The 20092-nt window shown below is 40.1% G+C and overlaps 2 protein-coding genes across 3 annotated transcripts; one reads left to right on the plus strand and one right to left on the minus strand.

Annotated features, from left to right (window-relative positions):
- The first annotated feature begins 1105 nt into the window (after positions 1-1105).
- LOC103154946 (protein CYR61) lies at positions 1106-15710 on the plus strand. Of its 2 annotated transcripts, XR_001659321.1 has the most exons (6): positions 1106-1575; positions 4190-4403; positions 6139-6579; positions 7026-7204; positions 9267-10113; positions 15700-15710. XR_001659321.1 is itself a non-coding variant. In XM_007576434.2 (5 exons), exons 1-5 carry the CDS (start codon positions 1525-1527, stop codon positions 9570-9572), a joined length of 1191 nt encoding a protein of 396 aa, XP_007576496.1. In that variant the 5' UTR covers positions 1106-1524; the 3' UTR covers positions 9573-10829. The 2 variants fall into 2 exon arrangements, 1 of the variants encoding a protein (XP_007576496.1); XM_007576434.2 differs by lacking the exon at positions 15700-15710 and having other exon boundaries at positions 9267-10829.
- Positions 12665-19117, minus strand: ddx39ab (DEAD (Asp-Glu-Ala-Asp) box polypeptide 39Ab). Its single transcript, XM_007576435.2, has 10 exons — positions 19009-19117; positions 18056-18284; positions 16911-17038; positions 15765-16041; positions 15562-15680; positions 15205-15336; positions 14502-14611; positions 13719-13863; positions 13413-13560; positions 12665-13327 (listed from the first exon to the last, which is right to left on the minus strand). The coding sequence occupies exons 2-10, from the start codon at positions 18261-18263 to the stop codon at positions 13311-13313; spliced, it is 1284 nt and encodes a 427-aa protein (XP_007576497.1). The 5' UTR covers positions 18264-18284; positions 19009-19117; the 3' UTR covers positions 12665-13310.
- Between the last annotated feature and the right edge of the window lie 975 nt (positions 19118-20092).

Genomic DNA, 20092 nt, shown 5'->3' on the forward strand with positions numbered 1-20092 from the left:
TTTCCCAATTTGGATAAACATCAGTTTAACACACCTCAAATTCCTTTTTACTGAAAGATGTCAGATCATGCAATCTTTGTACTTATAGCAGGGATGAAGGGATCACCCTAATGGCTGAGGATGTACTTTAAAGGGGCGGTTTAGAATCTCTAAAGTGGGATTTCGTGACCAGGCTGGTGAGCCATTTTGCAAAAAGACAGGGGGGCTAAAGGTTTGTTGATGAGGAAACCTCGTAGAGGCACATCCCAAAAGGCTTACAGCTGTAGTCGCGATTCTTCTACAAAGTATTGACGTGGGTGGGTCGAATACAAATGCAATCCACCCGTTTCAGATTTTATTTGTGAAAAAAAGCATAATTTTCCTTCAGATTCACGAAATGATGATGATGTGTTCAAAGCTTGTAATGCTTTTCTTGTCTATCATCCAGTTGCTTTTAATTGAATTTAAAAAAGTTAAGAAAATATTTTTGAAAGTTGTTTTAGGATAGTTTGGTCAGTTTATTCAAGATTCATACTAAATTATACAAAGAGATGATCCATCATAGATTCGATAATAGCAGCTTATGACATTTTAATTAAACTTTAAAAATGTAGAGCTGTCCCTTTAAATGCTCCCACACAGTTTCAGAGTGTGCCAATGCTTTAACCATAGGTTAGGTGCAGCGTGTTTTTTTGGTGAAAATTCGTCTCATAGATAGACTTTTTTTGTGTGTGAAGCCTGGCGCAGCCAAAAACGGTCTCTGGATATTATTATTATAATCATTCTCAACATCTCTATGCTAAAATCATGGAAATTTTTTCCCTCCTGGGAACACTCTGTCTGCCTTTCGTGTTTTTGTTTTCCACGTTTCACTCGTGTCTAGAAGCATTTTTATAAAGTGGACTGAGGGGAAATTCCTCTCTGTTTTTCATACCCCCCGCCCACCCCGCCGTCCCCTCCAGCAGTAATGTGGCAGCTGAGCATATTTATTTTACTTTTCACAAAGCAGCAGCAGCCTGCTGCTTTTTTTTTTTTCTTTGGAAAAGGCTTACAGAAACACTTTCTTTGGAAAGAAAAAAAAAAAAAAAAGGACTTTAAAGCATCAAAAATATTATTCTCGCTCGCACATAAATAAACGGACGCCCCAAAGCCGAGGCCTGCTTTGGAATGTAGTAATTCCGAGTTTTTATGAATGACTGCATTCATGGCTGGCCACGCCCACACCCCCGAAAAAACACCCAGCTTTCGGAGCCGAAGCCTTCGCGGGCTCCGCTCCTTTTACCTTTTAAGGAGAACTGCCGCGTGCTGATTGGTTAAAGGAACCGAGTGGGCGTGGTTACCCAGGGAAGCACGGGGACGATATAAAAACAAGACTCAGAACGTGAAAAGACATCAAAACTCTCAAGTGATGGAGGATACCTGAGGATGAGTCTGGAATTTGGATATTATCGATGCGGGCAGAAGCTGGATGTGGGATTAAATCTTTGTGACGTAAAGTGTTTTTAAGATCAACTTGTCGTCTATGAGCATCACCTGACTGACAGCATGGGGATACAGTTGCTGTTTGCCGCGTTGGGAGTGGCGATAGTCGCGGTGGTGAGTAGTTGTAGATTGTTTTTTGTCTTTATTTCTGTTGTTGTTTTGCTTGGTGGAGACCCTCGGTGCTGAGGATTTGTCTTCAGTAATGAAAGCTGCTGTCTCCTGCCTCAGCTTCCAGGTGGCTCGTTCAGCTCGTTACGGCAAACAAACACACACACAAAAAAAATCTAAAAATATTTCGTAAAATATATGGTTTATTTACTTTTGCATCACCATAACGCTGCAAAATTCTGGAGATGCATGAACAACTTTTCTATGCCAGTCAAAATCTAAGTTTGAGCGGGTTTTTAGCTCCAAATTGAACCTTAACACAGACAGGAGAAAGTCAGTACAGCTCATCAGATCAGCCTTATCAAAACCACAAAATCTCATTAAGTGTATCTGGTCTAGTTTCTGTTGCAAACATCTTAGTACACTTGCAATAAGACAAAACTCACAAGCTTTTCAGCAAGAAACAGCAGCTTGTTTGGAGTTAATAATTCATTAACTTTGATGAAAAACTACTAGTTCCACTAGCGGATTATTTAACTTGTAACAGGACATTTTCCCCATGTTTGTACAAGAAATTTGACTAAAAACTAGTTAGTAAGATTCAGTGTTTTTGTAGTATAACCACCTTTTTCAGTTGTGTGTTTTCTTTTTTTTTTTAACCATCTCATTTTGAATGACCTAATAAAACTTTAAAGTATTCCACGATGTTGCTGCTTGCAGCAAAGCTTTATTTGTCATGGTGTCTGTGCAGGGCCAGCCCAAACTTTGTTAGAGCCTCGGGCCTAATTCATACCTCACAGTCCCGCACCACCTTGAAGGTGTGGGATATAAATTTCGTCATCCGTTCCTGCCTACTAAGATTTTTGTGAACTTAGTGGCTCTGAAAAGCAACTGTTGAACTCCCATATAAACAGCAGCAGAACCAAACCACAGGTAACTAAAATGGTGCATTAGATTGTAATGAGAAGAAAAACAATAATGGACATTTGTTTTTAATTGATACAGTATCCAGCGATCTCTCAAGAAAAATCTGTTTGCTATAGTGGAACTGCAACTGTTAAAATTAGCTAAAAAGCAATATACATGGTGGCAAATTACTGCCAGCCTGTTTCCAAGTAAGCTACGGCTTTGATTTTTGTGGGACAATTTACAATTAGCCCACCAACAGCTTGTCACCAAAGCAACATTAAAATCATCTTATCATTTGTGCAAAGTCAATTTAACAAAGTCAGTTTAATGTATGGTAATCAGACTTCCGATTATTTATTAAATCAACAGTATATGAAAATTTTGGGCATTTCAAAAGTATGAGTGCTGCAGAGATGAGTATTTATTTAGTTTTGCTGTTGTGTCTCCTGTTCAACATTTCAATAAAATTAGTTGAGTCGGGAAGAAGGGAGTAAGTTTAATTTAGGAAATTTGAGTTACACTATGCAAAAAATGCAACTGCAATGACTTTATTTGTTGCCTTAAATTATAATTGTAAACACAACTGATACTCAGGCACAAAAAGTGGGTATGCATATGGGCGCCACTAGAAGGGGCGCCAAAACAAAATGATGGAATAATTCTTTCTAGTCAGCGTTTTCTCCATATAACATTTGGTGTTTATAATCTGTCTGCATACACCTGTGAAAGTACCACCCTGCACCAGTACTGCTGCATCATGAAGATTTTCTTAAATGTGTTTAAAACTATGGGTCTGTCAAATAGTTTAGATATTTTCTTTAAAATATAAATCTTAGAAATGTACAGTTTGAAAAGAGTTTAAAAAGAAGAAGATGCGAGGAAAGTATGAGTAGAAAACCTTGTGATAAAAATTCCAGAACTCTTGGGGGCCCCCTGCTGGTTCGAAGGCCCTAAGCAGGTTTAGTTTGTTTTTATGTGAAGTCGGCTCTGGATATGTGTGAAGGTTCATACAATTTGAAAAAAAAATAAAAAAAAAAATAAATAAATAAATAAATAAATAAATAAATAAATAAATAAATAAATAAATAAATAAGTAAAATGATTTGCACACTGGCTTCAGTCCTACTGTATGTCTGCAATTATACTAGAGTAATACTATCCGACAGTATTACCAGCAGAGATAAAAAAATAAACCTGAAGTTAAAGTCCTGTTGCTGTACAACAGGACTATTTATGTTTATTACCTTGGAACATTTTTGCGACAATTTTACACTAAAATCAGTGTGCAATACTCACTAAAAGTTGTCTGCCCTGTGTGAAAATCCCTCGACTGACAGCCTCCCCTGGAACTGCAACACTAACTGGAAGTTGTTTGTGTGGCTTGTGCATGTGTTGTTGTTTTTTTCCTGTGCATGTACACAGTGAGGTTTGGAAACAAAACAAAATGAAGGAGCGGTGAGGTGGAGGGGTGGGAGTCGGAGATCATCCCTTTCATCCCCGTAGGCTGGCTGAATGCCAAGCGGAAAGCGACAGAGGGTTACAGATACCCCTGTGGGACTCGCGACAGTGCTGACTATTCATGCCCGTGTTTAAGCCACACACACTCTCAGGAATTTCTGTGATCTGAGTAACATGAGTCAAGCCTTTTTCTCCTGTGGTCTCGTTGGTCCATCACTATGCGTAAAATGAAATGCGTTCCTCCCTCTTGCAGGTGACTGCTGACTGTCCGGTAGTGTGCGAGTGCCCCGCGGTGCCCCCGTCCTGCCCCCCTGGGATCAGTTCGGTCCCCGACGGTTGCGGCTGCTGCAAGGTGTGCGCAGCGCAACTCAACCAAGACTGCCACGAGGGACAGCCGTGCGACCACCATAAAGGACTGGAGTGCAACTACGGCAACGATGTGGGTCGCACCCACGGCATCTGCAGGGGTACGTACGTGTACCACCGAGGCGGCAGGAAGGCGTTTGGGAAGCTTTTTTTGGGCCTAGATTTTGACATAAGTAGGGGTTGACTGAGGCAATGTGTAACTTCAGGGAGGAAAATCTGACTCTCGAGCCAGGCGGGCTGGGGTCTCTCTTTGATAGGGTCTTGAGGTTTGAAGACTGTGCCACGTTTCAAAAAAACAGAGGGCCTTCATGAGCTGCGACTGAAACCTTGCCAACTCTGGGATTTATATAAGTACTTCAGTGTGTACACAAACACCCCCATGAAACACACAAACAAGCACGCACACACTGGTATTTATGTATGGGTGTTTACTGGGGGTTGGGGGGTTATTCTATCTGAGGTGTGTATGGGGAGTCCCACTGAGGGAGGTTACATGCCAGGACATTATAAACAAGCCTAAACAGCTTTCTGGTCTAAGAATAGGGCTCGCTTCATAAATTTGGAAACAGCATCTTTCAATCTGCTTCTCATGTGCCTACATTCAGACTCCTTTCAACTATTTTACATTTTCTCATGGCACAACCGCAAACCTCAGTGCATTTTGACATTTATTGGGATTTTATGTGAAAGTAGTGCATAATTGTAAACTGAAAGAAAAAGGACATGTGGTTTTCAAGACTTTTTTTTTCTCTTTTACAAATAAAAGTCTGAAAAAGGAAGGCCAAGAAACACAGCAGTCAGAAAGTTGCAGTTTTAAGCAGCAAAAGGGATGCTAATGGACTGAGCTGATTGGATGATGGATGGGTCTAAATGTGGGGGATCATAGAACAAAACCTGTATTGTTCTATGAAAACACAACTGATAAAATCATAAACTGCAGTTTCTTGCTCTTTTAGGGAAACTGTGGTTATCTGAAAGTACTGAATAAAAGTGTTGTGCTATGACATAGGAGAGAAAGGGCAGGACTGCATACAAGGTGTTTCATCCCGGTCAGAAGTTTATTCAAACCAATGTCGAGAAACAGCTGTGGCAAAACACCCTCCCTGCTTTGGCTCTTGATGTTGCAGAAAGTGCCTCTTCAAAAGAGGAAAAGGCTCTGTCTAATCACAGGCTGGAAAGTCCAATGATTTCTTGAACAGGACATAACTCTCCTGTGTTAAAATAGGCGGCAGTACAAATGCTCCTCAGTGATGAAAATTTGCTTGGTTTTTTTACTTGGTTTGCCTGTTACAGATTCCCTTCATCAGCAAATCAGAGCGAGTTTTCTAACTGAGCATTGCAACTCTGGTATGACATATCGGACAGGCCTGTCCTTAAAAGATAAAAGATTGTAACAAGTATCAATCCATTGTCCATACCCTCTTAACAGTAGATGTCCAAAGGTATGTGTTTTATGTCTATTCAGGTCAACCAAGCCATTTTTTGAGTATATAAAATGTTAAAATTAGGACTTATAGGTCCCTTCCAAATTTAGCCAAAACATACCGGTTGAAAATCAGACTTGCCTGGGCTATTTGATCCCTTCCAACATACTTTCATCCATACTTAGACATCAGTTAATGTCATCAACCTTTCACCATAGACTTCTCTGCCACAAATTCACATTGTTTAAAAGGCAACATCGTCTTATCAACCTCTGGAGGTGCATGCTCAATCCCGTTCAGGATGACAGAAGGATGAAACAGAGGCAGAGCTGCTAGAGTAATATAAGAGCTGGTGAATAACTTAATATGAATGTCAATTTACAAGCTTATCTGTCTTCTTGTCTCTTTTCAGCAAAAGCAGATGGTCGCTCCTGCGAATACAATGGCCGAATTTATCAAAATGGCGAAAACTTCCATGCAGGGTGCAAGCACCAGTGTACCTGCATTGACGGAGCCGTAGGCTGCATGTCCCTTTGCCCCAGCCATGTGCCTCTGGCTTCTCCTTCCTGTCCGGCCCCCAAGCTAGTGAAGGTGCCAGGCCAGTGCTGCCTCAGCATCGACTGCCATAAGGGAACCACTGTTGTGCCCCCGGTTCACCGCCGACCCCCACCTCCTGCTCGCCTACCGTATCCCTTTATCCCCTACCCGATCTATCCATTCTCCAAGCCTTATGCAAAACCTTACCGGAAGCTGTATCCTTACAAACCCAAAAAGGAGAAAGGCATCTTGGGCAATGAACTCTTGGAAGTGCGCCGCAAATGGGACAAACCACATGGAAATAAGGACCTGACGGGTAAGACATTGCATCACACCATCACCCTGGAGTGGCGTCTGCTTCCAATACTCAGTCCTGCATCATGTTTATGTTTTTAGCCATTTTTGCCTCTTGACGCACAGACTGCGTCAGTGAGGGCCTTTAACGCTTCGTCTGTGCTGGTGTGTTAGTGTTTATGTGAGGGTTGTTTTCCACTGGCCCCTTGCACACCAGAGGTGCTCTCCCCTCTCACACAGCACATACCTCTGTCACGCAGCTCTCCCCTCTCTGTATGTGTCAGTGTTGCCTGTTCCATGAATAAGGCTACTGTACCTTTCAACCATGAATTTCTACTTTCCCCTACTTCTCTTGATGGCCACTTTCGTCCCACTATAATTTGTTGCTGATCCCACCGTTCTGTGTCAAAATGTCAGCGTACCCATTGTTCAATTGTATTCACTTGTCTTCTCTTCCATTTTTTCTAGTCTGGAGTAAGACGAGAGGTCAGTGTGTGGTTCAGACCACCTCCTGGTCACAGTGTTCCCGGACCTGTGGGATGGGGGTTTCCTCTCGCGTTACCAACGACAATGTCCGGTGTAATCTGGTCAAGGAGACACGCTTATGCAACATTCGGCCCTGCAGCTCTATGTCTATCCCTGTGAAGGTGAGGAATGTATTTGGAGTCTCCTCTTAAAAGTCATCAAAGGTTATGTCTAGATTAAAGACACAGCTGCTCTTATGGGGTTGTTGGTGTTAGTTTTATTGCCCATGTACTATTCATTACCTTTAAAATTCAACAGAAGAGCATTTCATATAGGCCTGAGGTATAAAACCCATGGTCTAGATATTTTCTCTTTTCCCACATCTTTCCATTGTTCAAGAGACTTAGTGAGAGGAGGATACTTTAATAGTCTATCACAGAGCAACACAGTGACATACAGCACATGCAACATGCACATGCCAAATCTAGGGGTATTTTACAGGGACAAATTGATTTCAGGTGGTGCAAGGAAACAGGAGTGTCCTGAATAAAATCACTCCACACAGAGAGACCATACAAAAGATTCCTTGGACTTTATTTTCATCAGTCATTTCACTTGATTTTGTTGTCCATTTTAATTAAGATGGACTGGTTTATAAAGATATAAACTTTAGAACTTCTTTGTTCTAAAACACATGCATATCAACTGCATCTGTTGAACGTTGTGAAATCTCTTGATCTCTGGAGCTGACTGACAGCTGCCCTTGTAATTTGGAGCTTGCAGTTTCGCCCACTGTGTTGCTCTCTCGCGCTTTGTACACGGCGCTATCCGGACCATTCCATCTCCGGCAACAACCCACTTCTGAGCCTGAAGGGCTGCTGCGCACCTGTTTTCACCGAACCCTCCAGGCTTTTGTCGAGCTGCCGTGGGAGTTAATGTGTACCAGTGTCGACCCTTAACCATCGCTGGCATGCTAATCTCTCTTGGCAATAATCTGTTGTTCTGACCTTGATTTTGTTTTTGCACATCTCTGCAGTTAACTGCCTTCACCTTGTTTTTCATGTCTGCAGTGATGACTAAAGAGTGACGTAACTCCACACAAATATGAATTATCTCCTTCTTTTTGGTGTAAATGCTAACAATAAAAGATAGGTTCCTTCGGTAGGACTCTTAAAATAATCCAATCTGTCAAGATTATCACATTTCACAACAAAAACTAGACCAATGCCACAATTAAAGGAGTTTTCATACCTGACAGTCCAGTAGACTCGATTTGATTGGGGACCAAAATTGCAACATTTACTACATTTTCAGGTGCTACTGTTCTCTTTCACATTGCAGTGTGTCAAACAAACAAACCAAATCCCTGTTTACTCCCTTGCCTGTGGTGGCGCTGCACCAAGAACTACTAAAGGAAGCAACACAAAATCACAGAAGAAGACATGAGCACAACTTCCTCCTTTGCCAAATGTAAAGTGTCAGATTTCATCAGGTGTAGGATTTCTCTTTTGTCTTTAGTAAAACACCACTTATCCCTCTAGCTCTAGACACAACTGTTTGTTTTGGTTATATTTACCCACAATGCCCTCCGCTTGGCATCCACATATGCATTCAAACTGTCCTAGAATTCATTTTAATAAATCTTTTTGGTCGATTGCACATTCACACCTCCACAAACAAACCGAACTTTCTAAGCAAATGAACAAGAGTTTGATTAAAGCAGATTATACAGCGCTAGTATAAATGCATCCTAAAGTGGCTTTGGATCAGTAGGAAGTTAGCATTCTGGTAATCTACCAGGCTTTAGGCTTCTGGTTAGCCAAATGACTCTTAGTGTAAAAAGGTTTTGAGTGGTTGGTATGACCAGACTAGTTCTAATTAAGTTCTGTCCATATACTGTAACTTTTGCTTTGATATTAAAGTCATTACTGAATGACTTTGGCTAGTTTCTGAGTTATTGCCAAGCACTGCTTTGATGCTAACATTTCTTTAAGGATGGTGTTGCATTGGACTGCCACAGTCATGTTTATATCTTTATATCCATCCTGGCCTTTCTTGCTTGTGTTCAGTAGTTACTTTATTCCCACTGGCATAAGGTTTATTCTTTGCAACAAAAAAAATAGTTCTAATGTGTACCAGTGTCTGGAGAATTGTGCTTCACTGAATATCAAATAACTCATTTCATGGACATAGAATCTCAGTCTTTGAAAGGTATCTAACTTACTCCTCTTTCCCAATCCACAGAAAGGAAGGAAGTGCTCGCGTACACACAAGGCCCCAGAGCCGCATCGCTTGTCCTACGCCGGCTGCAGGAGCACTCGCTTGTACAGACCCAACTACTGCGGGGTGTGCAGGGACGGCCGCTGCTGCTCCCCTCGTCGCACGCGCACAGCCACCGTGACCTTCGCCTGCCCTGACGGGGACCTTTTCAGCAGATCCGTCATGTTCATCCAGTCCTGCAAGTGCAGCGATGAGTGCAACCATCTGAACGACGCGGCGATGCCCCCACAACTCTGGCTCTACGGAGACGTTCACAAATTCAAGGACTAGTTGTTGTTGCCCCCGCCTTGCCTGCATTCCTCCATAACAGCGTAAATTGCCACCCATTAGTGATACTTTTTATAGAGCAGCTGTTCCTAGTGTAGCTATTGAATAGATGCAGGCAATGATCACAGATGAGGAGATGTTTTTTCTGGAGGAGAATGTTCTGCCTTTCTCGGAATGTTCCATGAACTGTGGCACTTCAGCCAAGGAGAAAGGAGCAAGCGTGGAGACAAACTCTTAAGGATGGCCATCATTTCTTGCTACTCTAGGTGTTGCTAACTTATAGAAAACTGGTTTCATGGTTGATATGAAAGGAAATCTGAAACAAGGACTTTAGTGGATGACTTGACAAGACTTTAATGGCAATTGCAAAAGGTTGCGGTTTGTCTCGCAATGGTATTTATTCCTTGATATTTATTCAAGAGACAGACATGTTGAAACTTTGGCATGCCACTGGGATAAGAGATTTTTTCTTGGAGCCTCTCTGTGGCTGAAATCCACGGACAGCTGTCAGTCACAAGCAGGAGAGGCAGACTGGTCCATGACGGTCAGAGACCAGCATCCGAAGACCGATGACCAAGAATGCCAGGGGGAGAAAAGCAAAAAAAAAAAAAAAAAAAAAAGACAAGCTAAACCTGATGGGTTTAGTATTTGTACACTCCGAGGAAATATGTCAAAGGTTGTTTATACAGCTGGACTCATCTCCTGCCTTTGCCTTCACAAGAAACTGAGACATTTAGCAAGCACCAGAAGAACAAGCCTGGGATTCTGGCGTCGAGCAGTCGACCACCTAATTCTATGCAAATTACAATCTTTCAGGGGAAAATCAGCCCCTCTCTGGTTTTTGCTATAAAAATAAAATCTAAAAGCTGCGTGTGTGATGAGGTAAACATGCAATTTGTGGAACCGCGCTACTGCCTAATCTGGCCTGTAATTGAGCAGCACGCAATGTGACTGAAACAAAACAAGAAGCCGTGTCTTTTCATGTTAAAGAGGTGTCTGTTTCCTCAAACTGCTGACTTCGCAGTCGAGTCAGAAATAAGTTTTCCGTTGGGTGCAAAACCCTGGAACTGTAAGGACTCTCAAAGAGAGACTGATTCTAGGTGGGCACTGTATATTCTTTGATTTATATACAACTGGGAAACAAAAGCATCACCCTTAACTATTGCTTGGATTAGTTTGTGCACCTTATGTCGACTTTTATACAATGTCTCAGTGTCAAGTGTGAATACAAGGCAGACATGTCCAAGTCATTATCTTGTACCACTGCAGGTGTTGTAGTTTTTATTTTTATCCTTGCTATCTGCCCATGTAGATGCTGTGGTTTTGTCATTTTGACTAGTTCCAAGAGACACTGTAGAGCAGCTATGTACAGATGAATTTGTAACTTTGTAGTTCTACCTGCTGTATAAGGGCCCCTTATTCTGTTGAGTTAGTTCATGTGTAGTTTAAACACTGAACTCTGAACCTGGGTTCAGGTTCCTGATGAGAATACCATACCAATTTGAGAGCATTTCAAAAAATGTCTAAAGCAATACTGTTTTTTATATTGTGGAAGGAGGGTTTACCCAAAGATTGGTTTTGAAGTGATAACTTTTAAAAATTTTTTTTTACAAATAAAGAAACTCTTACCCTTACTGTGTTGAAGTTTTAAATAAAAACGCAGCCGTTAGCCATTGAAGCAATATAATTCATTTCCTCTTGACAATTTGGTCAAGGCTGCAGTTATCCCTGTTGTGGGTGTACCTTTTTTTCTACCACACTTTTTCCTTCCACTTAACTTTCTATGAATATGCTTGGCTGTAGCACTCTTTCTCATAACTGTGTCCTGACTCAGAATCCTTTTAGAGGCTCAAGAAACCTTGGCAGGTGTTTCCAATATTTTTCCCCACCATGTTTCTTAATACTTTTTGAGGTATGAACTCTTGGCTTTTTATTATCCTTAACCAAAATCACCCAAATTCACAACCCAAAGGCATGAAATATTTCACTCCATGTAAAATTCTAGTTTCTTTTGAACATTTTCTGAGCTGTAATTTTAAGTTAAATACTAGCTACAGCATGATACGGCCCATAATCCCAGTATTCCGTTCACACGCTATTTTGGTTGGTGTACCAGCATCAACATTAAAAAAAGGTGTCAAACTCATTAAAAAGAATAAACAAAATAGGAGTTTTAATTTCTGTAAAATGTAAGAAAAGTGGTCTTCTATTTCCATGTTGTGAGCAAGCGAGACTTTAGTTATGGGTGTCAAGGTAAATAAACTATATTGATAATAGCTAAACTACCTAGCTTAGCTATTGTTCTGTAGTGTTGGCCAAAATGTCTTTTTTCCCCTAAAATACAGATTTAACTGTTTAGAAGTATTTTAACTCATAATGTGAAAACTACAAATACCATTATCTTTTAATAAGGTAACTTCTGTAAAAAGGTAATATCAAGTAAAATTGACTTTTTTGAGCCCTACGCCATGTTGTCATTCCCTCATCAAAAACATACGCAGTGTCGCCTTGAATCTTCCGTACATTCTTGAGAAATCCTTTAATCTCCCATGGCAACCATTCAGGTGTGCTGAACGCCTCGGTGGACGTAGCACCGTTTCCAAGCTTCAGCCTCAGACAGGACCAATGTCTTCAGTTATATTTGATATGTACGGCATTTCTTTTTATATAACTGAAGGCAACTTACTGAAGTTACTCAATTGTGCTGTAAAATTATATGTGGCTGGAAAACAAATACTGCCCCTTTAAAATCTACAGAAAAAAAGCTGTTCAATTCAAAACATTCACTATAAAATAAATTGTTACTCGTATCAAAGATTCTAGTGGTAGTTGTAGATGCTGTTGGTTGTGGGTAAAAAGGATCTCCTGTTTTAACTACAGCACCTAAATTTAGTGGGTTCCTTTATGTAGCAATGTGCCAACTATAACTCAATCTGCTGAAATATTGTAGCAGCAGTAGGAATTTTTGTACTAAAGAAATTAAAAACTGTTTTACATTTTCATATCAATTCTGCTACACCATCACTCTACGTGTTGCCAAGATCATTCCCAGCTGCTAGTATGGTTTATAAGTCAGTTTCAAGCAGCCACTTTTCTCATTTGTTTGTTCCAATTTATTTTTATGTTTACACACCAAAGTACTACGACATACATAGTGAGAATCAGCGTTTTGAGGGGGTACACTGCCTAAACTTAGCCAAAATCTGCCATTTCACCACTAGGATTCTACTTGTTGACTTAATATATAGAAGGCATTCCATTAGAAAGTCGTGGAAAGAGCTGCCACATGAGCCAAATCAGTCGGTTTACTCAAATCTAAAGACCGCTGACCTTTAGCATTGAAGATATAAAACCCTACAATACAAATCTAGGCTTCGGGAAAAGCAAAATAAAAAAAATAAAATAAAAAAAAGCAAGACAGCTCCAAGTTACTCCTCAAGTCTATTAAGGTTTACCTCAACAGCGCAATAAAACAATGCAGACAACAGTCTTAATGAGAGAGCACAACAATAAAAATGGCATTTTATAAAAAGTTTTAATTGAGGCAAAACAAAAAAAATAAAAGAAACCATAAAAGAAATTAAAATCAAACCCCCCTGTCCCATAAACTGACAATAAAAATAAAGGTTTTTGTGAACAAACGTGCAGAGCTTTCAAATCAACAACGAAGTACATCTACTTCCAAATAAAAAGACTGGATCCACGAAGAGGAGACTTCTGTTGGTCTGGAGGGGTGGGGGCTCATCTGGACTGCTCGACTGGGCAAAGGAGAGATGCATCAGACATCCGCAGACTTCTAAAATGCAATAAACACCTTTAGGCTGAGTTGTGGTGAGAACTTACTGTAAGAGGAGATGTCGATCTCATCCGGCAGCTCAGCCACGTTGACTTCAAAGCGGTCCTGCACGTCGTTCAGAATCTTGGCGTCAGTTTCATCTGACACGAAGGTTATGGCCAGGCCTTTGGTTCCGAACCGACCGGCACGGGCAACCTAATCGTTAAATCCAAAATCCAGTAGAACACCTTAAGTACGCTCCCAAATATCCAAACTGAAAAGAAAGTCTTGGAATGTTTTGAAATAGCCGAGAGAGAGAAGAGGAAGGAAGGAAAGAAGGAAGGGGAAGGAAGGAAGGAAGGCTGGTTTCTCACCCTGTGCAAATAGGTGTCTGAGTCTTCGGGCATGTCGTAGTTGAAGACGATGTTCACCCTCTCGATGTCCATCCCTCGGCCAAATAGGTTGGTCGCCACCAAGATCCGTCTCTGGAAGTCCTTGAACTGCTGGTAGCGAGAGAGTCTGGGAGGAGAGCAGCAACAAAAGTGTTAACGTCCTGCTTAGGGCTGCAAATAACAATTATTGTGTTGATTATTTTATCCATTTGTCGGGTAAAAAAAATGGACACATTTTGCAAATTTTTCATTTAACCATTTGCACCTTTTTTTTTAAACAGCATTTGAAATGTATGTAAAAAAAATTATTCAATTACTTTTTCGAATAAGAAAATAAAATGGCAACAACAGTATTTCGTGTCTACTTTTGGATTAATAATTGCATAACAAAAGGTATCATATCAAACATAAAACCGGTATTTATTTTACAGAATTTGAACTAAGCGTTGCTAAAATAACTGAGGAGTTCTGTGTGAACCACATTTATAGACAGAGATGATTTTTTTCCCCATTTTAAATACAAAATATCTGTTCTTTGTACAGTGCTGGCTTCATAAACACTCCTACTGTGTTGTTCCTCCAGCAGGTGGCCATTTCTTTGGTTTATATTCTCCAGTTAATGATTAATCGATTACTAAACTAGTTGAATTGCTCGTTTCAGCTTTAGTGCAAGATGCCTTCTGCTGCCATGAACACATTTAGCTGGTCCAGGCTTGTGTGTTTATCGGTGTGTGAGCAGAGCGATGAGCTTTCTCGGGGTCTCACCTTTCCTCCTGAACCATTGCTCTGTGGATGGCGATGGCAGGGAAGTTCTGCTCCACCAGCAGCTGAGACAGAGCGATGCAGCGCTGCACAGACTTGACAAAGATCACCACCTAGAGGCAAAGCGTAGGAACTTAGCGGCACGACACCAGGCTACAAATGTGGGTAGGTTTAAAGGGGAAATTTGAATATCTGTGAAACAGATCAATTTTCTGTGTCGCTCATTTCTGAAAATGAAACTCGGAATTGTATAGATTTATGACAGAGTGAAATATTTTAAGCCGTTATGGCTAACATAATGAAAACCCAAAATTCAGTCTCAGAAAATTACAATGTTGCTTAAGATAAATAATATACAGCACTCTGAATAACCAGCTTTTGTAGCAAAGACCTTTTGTCACATAACCTCCTTGTGGAGGATGTGAAGGACGTCTGACCGCATCCTACTAATCCAGACTGAGATCATCAATATACTTCTCTGATATCCTGAATTAGGGGTTTTCATTATCTGCAATAGAACAGAAGGTTTTAAATATGTTTGCTTTCTGTAACAAATCTATACTAAATAGGAGTTTAAGTTTCTGAAACAAGTGACAAAAAAAAAAAAAACCTTAAACCATTCCTCCATCCTTTAGTGTTTTTGCTGTTTAACTTGAGGAGCTCCATGACGACGACGTGTCAGAAAGTGTCTGGCCCGTAGATTTACCTGGTTGAACTCCAAGACGTCCAGCAGGTCAAAGAGCTTGCGGTTTTTCTCGCTGTCCTTCAGTTTACAGTAGTACTGCTGCAGTCCGTGCAGCGTAAGTTTGGTCTCGTCGTCCACAAACACCTCCATCGGCTGCAGGGGAAACATGGATGAAAATGAAACATGATACAAACGGCAGCCTCTAGTGAATTTACTCCTTTTTATTTGTATTTTGCTTTCCTTATATCTGAATAAAACTTACAGCGCTCATTTTAATTTATCATGCGATTAATGGATAAAATGCTTATTGTGACAGGCTGAAGTTCCCCAAATACCCCAAACTTGACAGAATGTGAAAAAGTTAGGAGTTTTTCTTACGTCCTGCATGAATTTGCGGCAGACTGGCCGGATCTCCTTACTCAGTGTGGCGCTGAACATCATGACCTGCTTCTCATGAGGGGTGATCCTGAAGATGTCCTGCACGTCACGCCTCATGTCTGCGGGGGGGAAGAAAAGGAAAGAAAACCATAAACGCACTCGCCTTTAGCTTCAAACAGCCGGCGACAAGTGGGAAGACGTACCGAGCGCCTCCAGCATCTTGTCGCACTCGTCCAGGACGAAATGCTTAACGTTCTTCAGACTCAGGGTCTTGTTGCGGATCAGAGCCAGGGTCCGCCCGGGGGTCCCGACCACGATGTGAGGGCAGTTCTTCTTCAGGGTGTCCTCGTCCTTCTTGATGGCCAGGCCGCCGAAGAACACGGCGCACTTCACGCTGGGCATGTACTTGGAGAAGCGCTCGTACTCTTTGCTGATCTGGAAGGCCAGCTCTCGTGTGTGGCACATGACTAACACAGAGACCTGGAGGGAGTGAGGCGCCGTGGAAGACGAACCAGTTATTTCCCCAAACAGATGGAAACATCCATTTTTGACTAAGAAAAAGACTCATTTAAAATTTAAGTCATCAATTAATCGATCGATTATTCTGACAATTGATTAATCGGATTACATCTATATACGGTCCTGTCACGATAAATTGTCAGACGTTATTGCGATAAACGATAATATTGTTGTTTTGAGACCATTTCCAAGTAATATTATGGTAATGGTATAATATTGCAAGAATACATTGTAAAAAAAATCATTAAACTTTAAAATCTAATGAACATTTAACAAAAGCACTGGAAGACACTAAATATAAAAAATAAATAAATACACAAAACAACAAACAAAAGGATTTATGGAGTCTCTAAACAGCTGTTGAGACTAAAACACCAGACTGAAGATTTTTATCACCCAGTTTTCGGTAGAAAGAGAAAAACAAATCATGCAAATGAATATTACTGAGTTTGTTTTAAATGATCATGGACATAATTATGTCTATTATAGGAGAGCACAAGTAAATCTGCCTCAATTGTCTTAATATTGGAAGATCGCGATCAATCCTTCAGCAATAAACGGTTGTGTGATTCAATAACTTTTTATCAATCAAATCAAGGCAGAGTTTATTTGTATACTGCAAATTTTAGCCAACATGAAAAGATGATCAATATCATTTAACGTTAAGAAGTATTCATGTTTTGCAGCCAGCATCGGTTTCATACATATTTTTTCTTCCACAAACGGCCCTCTGACGACATCTATGATCTTTGTGTGGCCCAAAACTAAAATGAGTTCTTTACAGTTTGCCAAATCCGACCCAAACCGCTGCGGTCTGCTAAGCGACCCACCTGTCCGTCGACGGGCTCAATCTGTTGCAACGTGGCCAGGACAAACACGGCCGTCTTGCCCATACCAGACTTGGCTTGGCACAGGATGTCCATGCCGAGGATGGCCTGAGGGATGCACTCATGCTGGACTGAAAACAGAAACATTAAAAAGATACTTAAAAATAATAATAATAATAATAATAATCAAGAATCAAAAGAAAAAATACTTCAGCAGCATATCCATTGAAAAATATTTTCCTTGAATGATAAAGCAGGTGCAAACAAACAAGCCTAGCCAGAAATTCCACATCTATAAAATACTAGGGTGTGTAATTTCTACTATACTGTCCAGCTGTAAAATGTATGAGTCACTAGATCTGCCTTTTTCCCCTCACTGAAGCAGCAAGGAAGAAATAAATCTCCAAAAATAAGAGAAATCAACTCTTAGTAATTACTTTTTTTAATAATACAAGTTTAATAACCACTTCCAAGGTTTAATTCATGTTATTAATGCAGAATGACATTTATCTGCCCATAATAATAATAACAAACAATAAAAACAGCATGATGCTGCCACCACCATGTTTTAAGATTTGTTCAGGGTAGGCAGTTATCACTCCATTCTGCAGGAGCATGCATCAGCAGCTCTAATCCAATTCAGCAGCAATAACAAGGGAAATGTCCTATAATCATATGTCTGATATAAATATGGTTGTTTAGAAAAGGTGTCTGATGGTTATTAAATGAGATTATAGAATCAGGTGGAGGGTGGAAAGAAAAGATAAAATGTCTATGTTATTACTGCCGGAAAAACTCTGGTTAGTCAGAAACTAGCATCTTACTGTAGAAACTTTACACAGTGGAAGTGGCATTTCTAACTGCATTTTAACAAAATGTCTTTATACTTTGACAAGTTCTAAGTATAAAAATCATCCTGGGTATGTATTCTAATATTTAAACCCTATTCTCCACTCGGATTCAGTCATATCAAAATTTTATAAAAGAATCAAGCAAAAATGGAAAAAATTAAATAAAAATAAGTCTGAATAACTAAAATAGCTGGAGGAAGTTTGACTTCATTTTGCCACTGCAGTATTTTATAATAATAATAATAATAATAATAAAAAAAAACATGAAATGTCTTTTTACAATTGCGTGACCTTTACCTTCAGACGGATGCTCGAAACCACAGTCTATGATGGCCCGGAGGAGCTCCGGCTTCAGGAGGAAGTCCCTGAAGCCGGAGCTGTGGATGGAAACGTAAGACCCCTTCACCTCCTTCTTCCCCGCTGGGGTTGCGCTCTCCGGGGCTCCTTGTGGCTCATCATCCTCCTCATAATCGAGCAGCTCGTTGTCAACGTCATTCTCAGCCATTATACGTGATTATGTGTTTTACTGGTAAACACAAACAAAACATTACTTATGGAAGTTTTCATTATAAAGTACGTCGTTTAATATGTGTTGTGGTTCCGTAAAAGATCCCGAATTCGCCCACGCTCAATGCAAAGCAGACCTTGAATGAGAAACCATTTGTATTGTCTTAGCCCGGCACGCTATTCAAAACATACTGGTATAAAGTCGACGTTTACTAGCTGATTCTGCTTGAGGTTTTTACAACCAACAGCAGTAGTTGTTGGAGTTTGCGCAAAAAGCGTACTTCGAACGAAATCTGCATGCGAGAAAGAAAAGAAAAACACACAAATGGGTCAGACAGCGCGTCGTTTTAACTGTTAGCTTCTGAATGCTAACCACAATGAAAATCTATTGTGTTGCATAACCATTGCTAACTTAGCGTGTTGTACAGTTTAAAATGGACTTCTGCTACCATGCTCTACATATAAGACGTTTATTACTTGAAGTTAAATTTAGAGGTAAACACAGGAGCTAAATTTAAAGAAAAACAGCAGAATTGACCAGGCGTTGGAGAAGCTAAGCTAAAATGCTAAGCTACAGCGCTCTAGCGTCAACGGCCGGGTTAAGCTAACAACGATTTCAATTTAACACGGGCTTCCTGCTGACAAAATCTAAATACATACAATTAAAACGTGAACGTTTAACCATACACTAACCTTGTAAACACTAGGAACTGTAATAATTAAGCTCTATATGGAGCTAATACCTGTACGAGGTTAGCGCTGAAATCCACCGGATCAAAACCGCATGGAGAGGCCTCAGTCGGTTTATACAGGCAACCGGAAGTTCCGCATACGGCTGCAAAAACCTCTATTTTATTGGTGGGTTTGTTCAAATGCGGCCAGCGATTGGAGGAAAGGTGTGCCACAGTTCTCTGCGGTCCGAAAAAGCGGGATCGAGCGACGACGCGTTCGGTGTACGGTTGCTCATAAGGGACATTAACTAGCTGTATATAATTACACGTTTACGCTTTTAGGCAAGTACAATGAAGTGATCAAAGAAATTGTATACCAAGTAAATGATCTCATTTTAAAGTTCATAAATGTGATTTTTAAATGATACTTCTTAAATTATGTAAATTAAAATTTAGGGAGGTTGTAACTTGCAATATAATACATGCTTCTCAGGTAATATATATTCATCAATCTATATTTAAGCACTTAAGCTTTTAGGACTACAGCATTCATAATAAATAATAAATGTCAATAAAAAATATACAGACAAGTGGAAAGCAAATCTAGATTTTTTTTTCTTTCAAAAAGCAACTTCTATTCACATCACCTCCTTCATTTCTCAGTGTACCAACACATCTTGATTTATGTGAAGATGAATAACACTTCTTATCATCACTTGCAAGGAGTAAGTAAAATGTTTGTATATTTTTAAAATGCTTATGTAATAGGAGAGTATATGTATTCAAATATATTTTATTTTGAAAGTAATTTAAATCAAATGTTCCCTTCTTTAGTCATCTATATTTGTACATTTACTAAAACAGCACAAAATACTAAATTCAGTTGTAGTGTGTGCACAATCTGTTATTGTTCCAGTTAAGCTATATGATTAAGTAATAAAAAGTATTCACAAAATAAAATGTATTCTTCTGAAACCAGAGAATTAAACCACTCTTTTGTTCATACAGACCTACATAATCACCAGTGTCATTGTTAGATCCAGAGTTATGCATCCTTTTGGCATCAGAGTCACCATAATTCTTTATGGTACTGATTCAGCAAAGTGTCAGGAACTCCAGAGATTTTGGTCCTTACAGACAGTTGAGTAAGATTTCC

This window comes from Poecilia formosa, unplaced genomic scaffold (assembly GCF_000485575.1).
Source record: "Poecilia formosa unplaced genomic scaffold, Poecilia_formosa-5.1.2 Scaffold407, whole genome shotgun sequence".
Lineage (NCBI taxonomy): Eukaryota > Metazoa > Chordata > Actinopteri > Cyprinodontiformes > Poeciliidae > Poecilia > Poecilia formosa.

Coding starts and splice junctions, on each gene's coding strand:
- LOC103154946 (XM_007576434.2), top strand. CDS start 1,525: ATGGGGATACAGTTGCTGTTTGCCGCGTTGGGAGTGGCGATAGTCGCG. Junction 4,404..6,138: donor CACCCACGGCATCTGCAGGG/GTACGTACGTGT, acceptor GTCTCTTTTCAG/CAAAAGCAGATGGTCGCTCC. Junction 7,205..9,266: donor CTATGTCTATCCCTGTGAAG/GTGAGGAATGTA, acceptor CCCAATCCACAG/AAAGGAAGGAAGTGCTCGCG.
- ddx39ab (XM_007576435.2), bottom strand. CDS start 18,263: ATGGCTGAGAATGACGTTGACAACGAGCTGCTCGATTATGAGGAGGAT. Junction 15,337..15,561: donor GCCGCAAATTCATGCAGGAC/GTAAGAAAAACT, acceptor TTTCCCCTGCAG/CCGATGGAGGTGTTTGTGGA. Junction 14,612..15,204: donor ACGTCTTGGAGTTCAACCAG/GTAAATCTACGG, acceptor CTTTGCCTCTAG/GTGGTGATCTTTGTCAAGTC.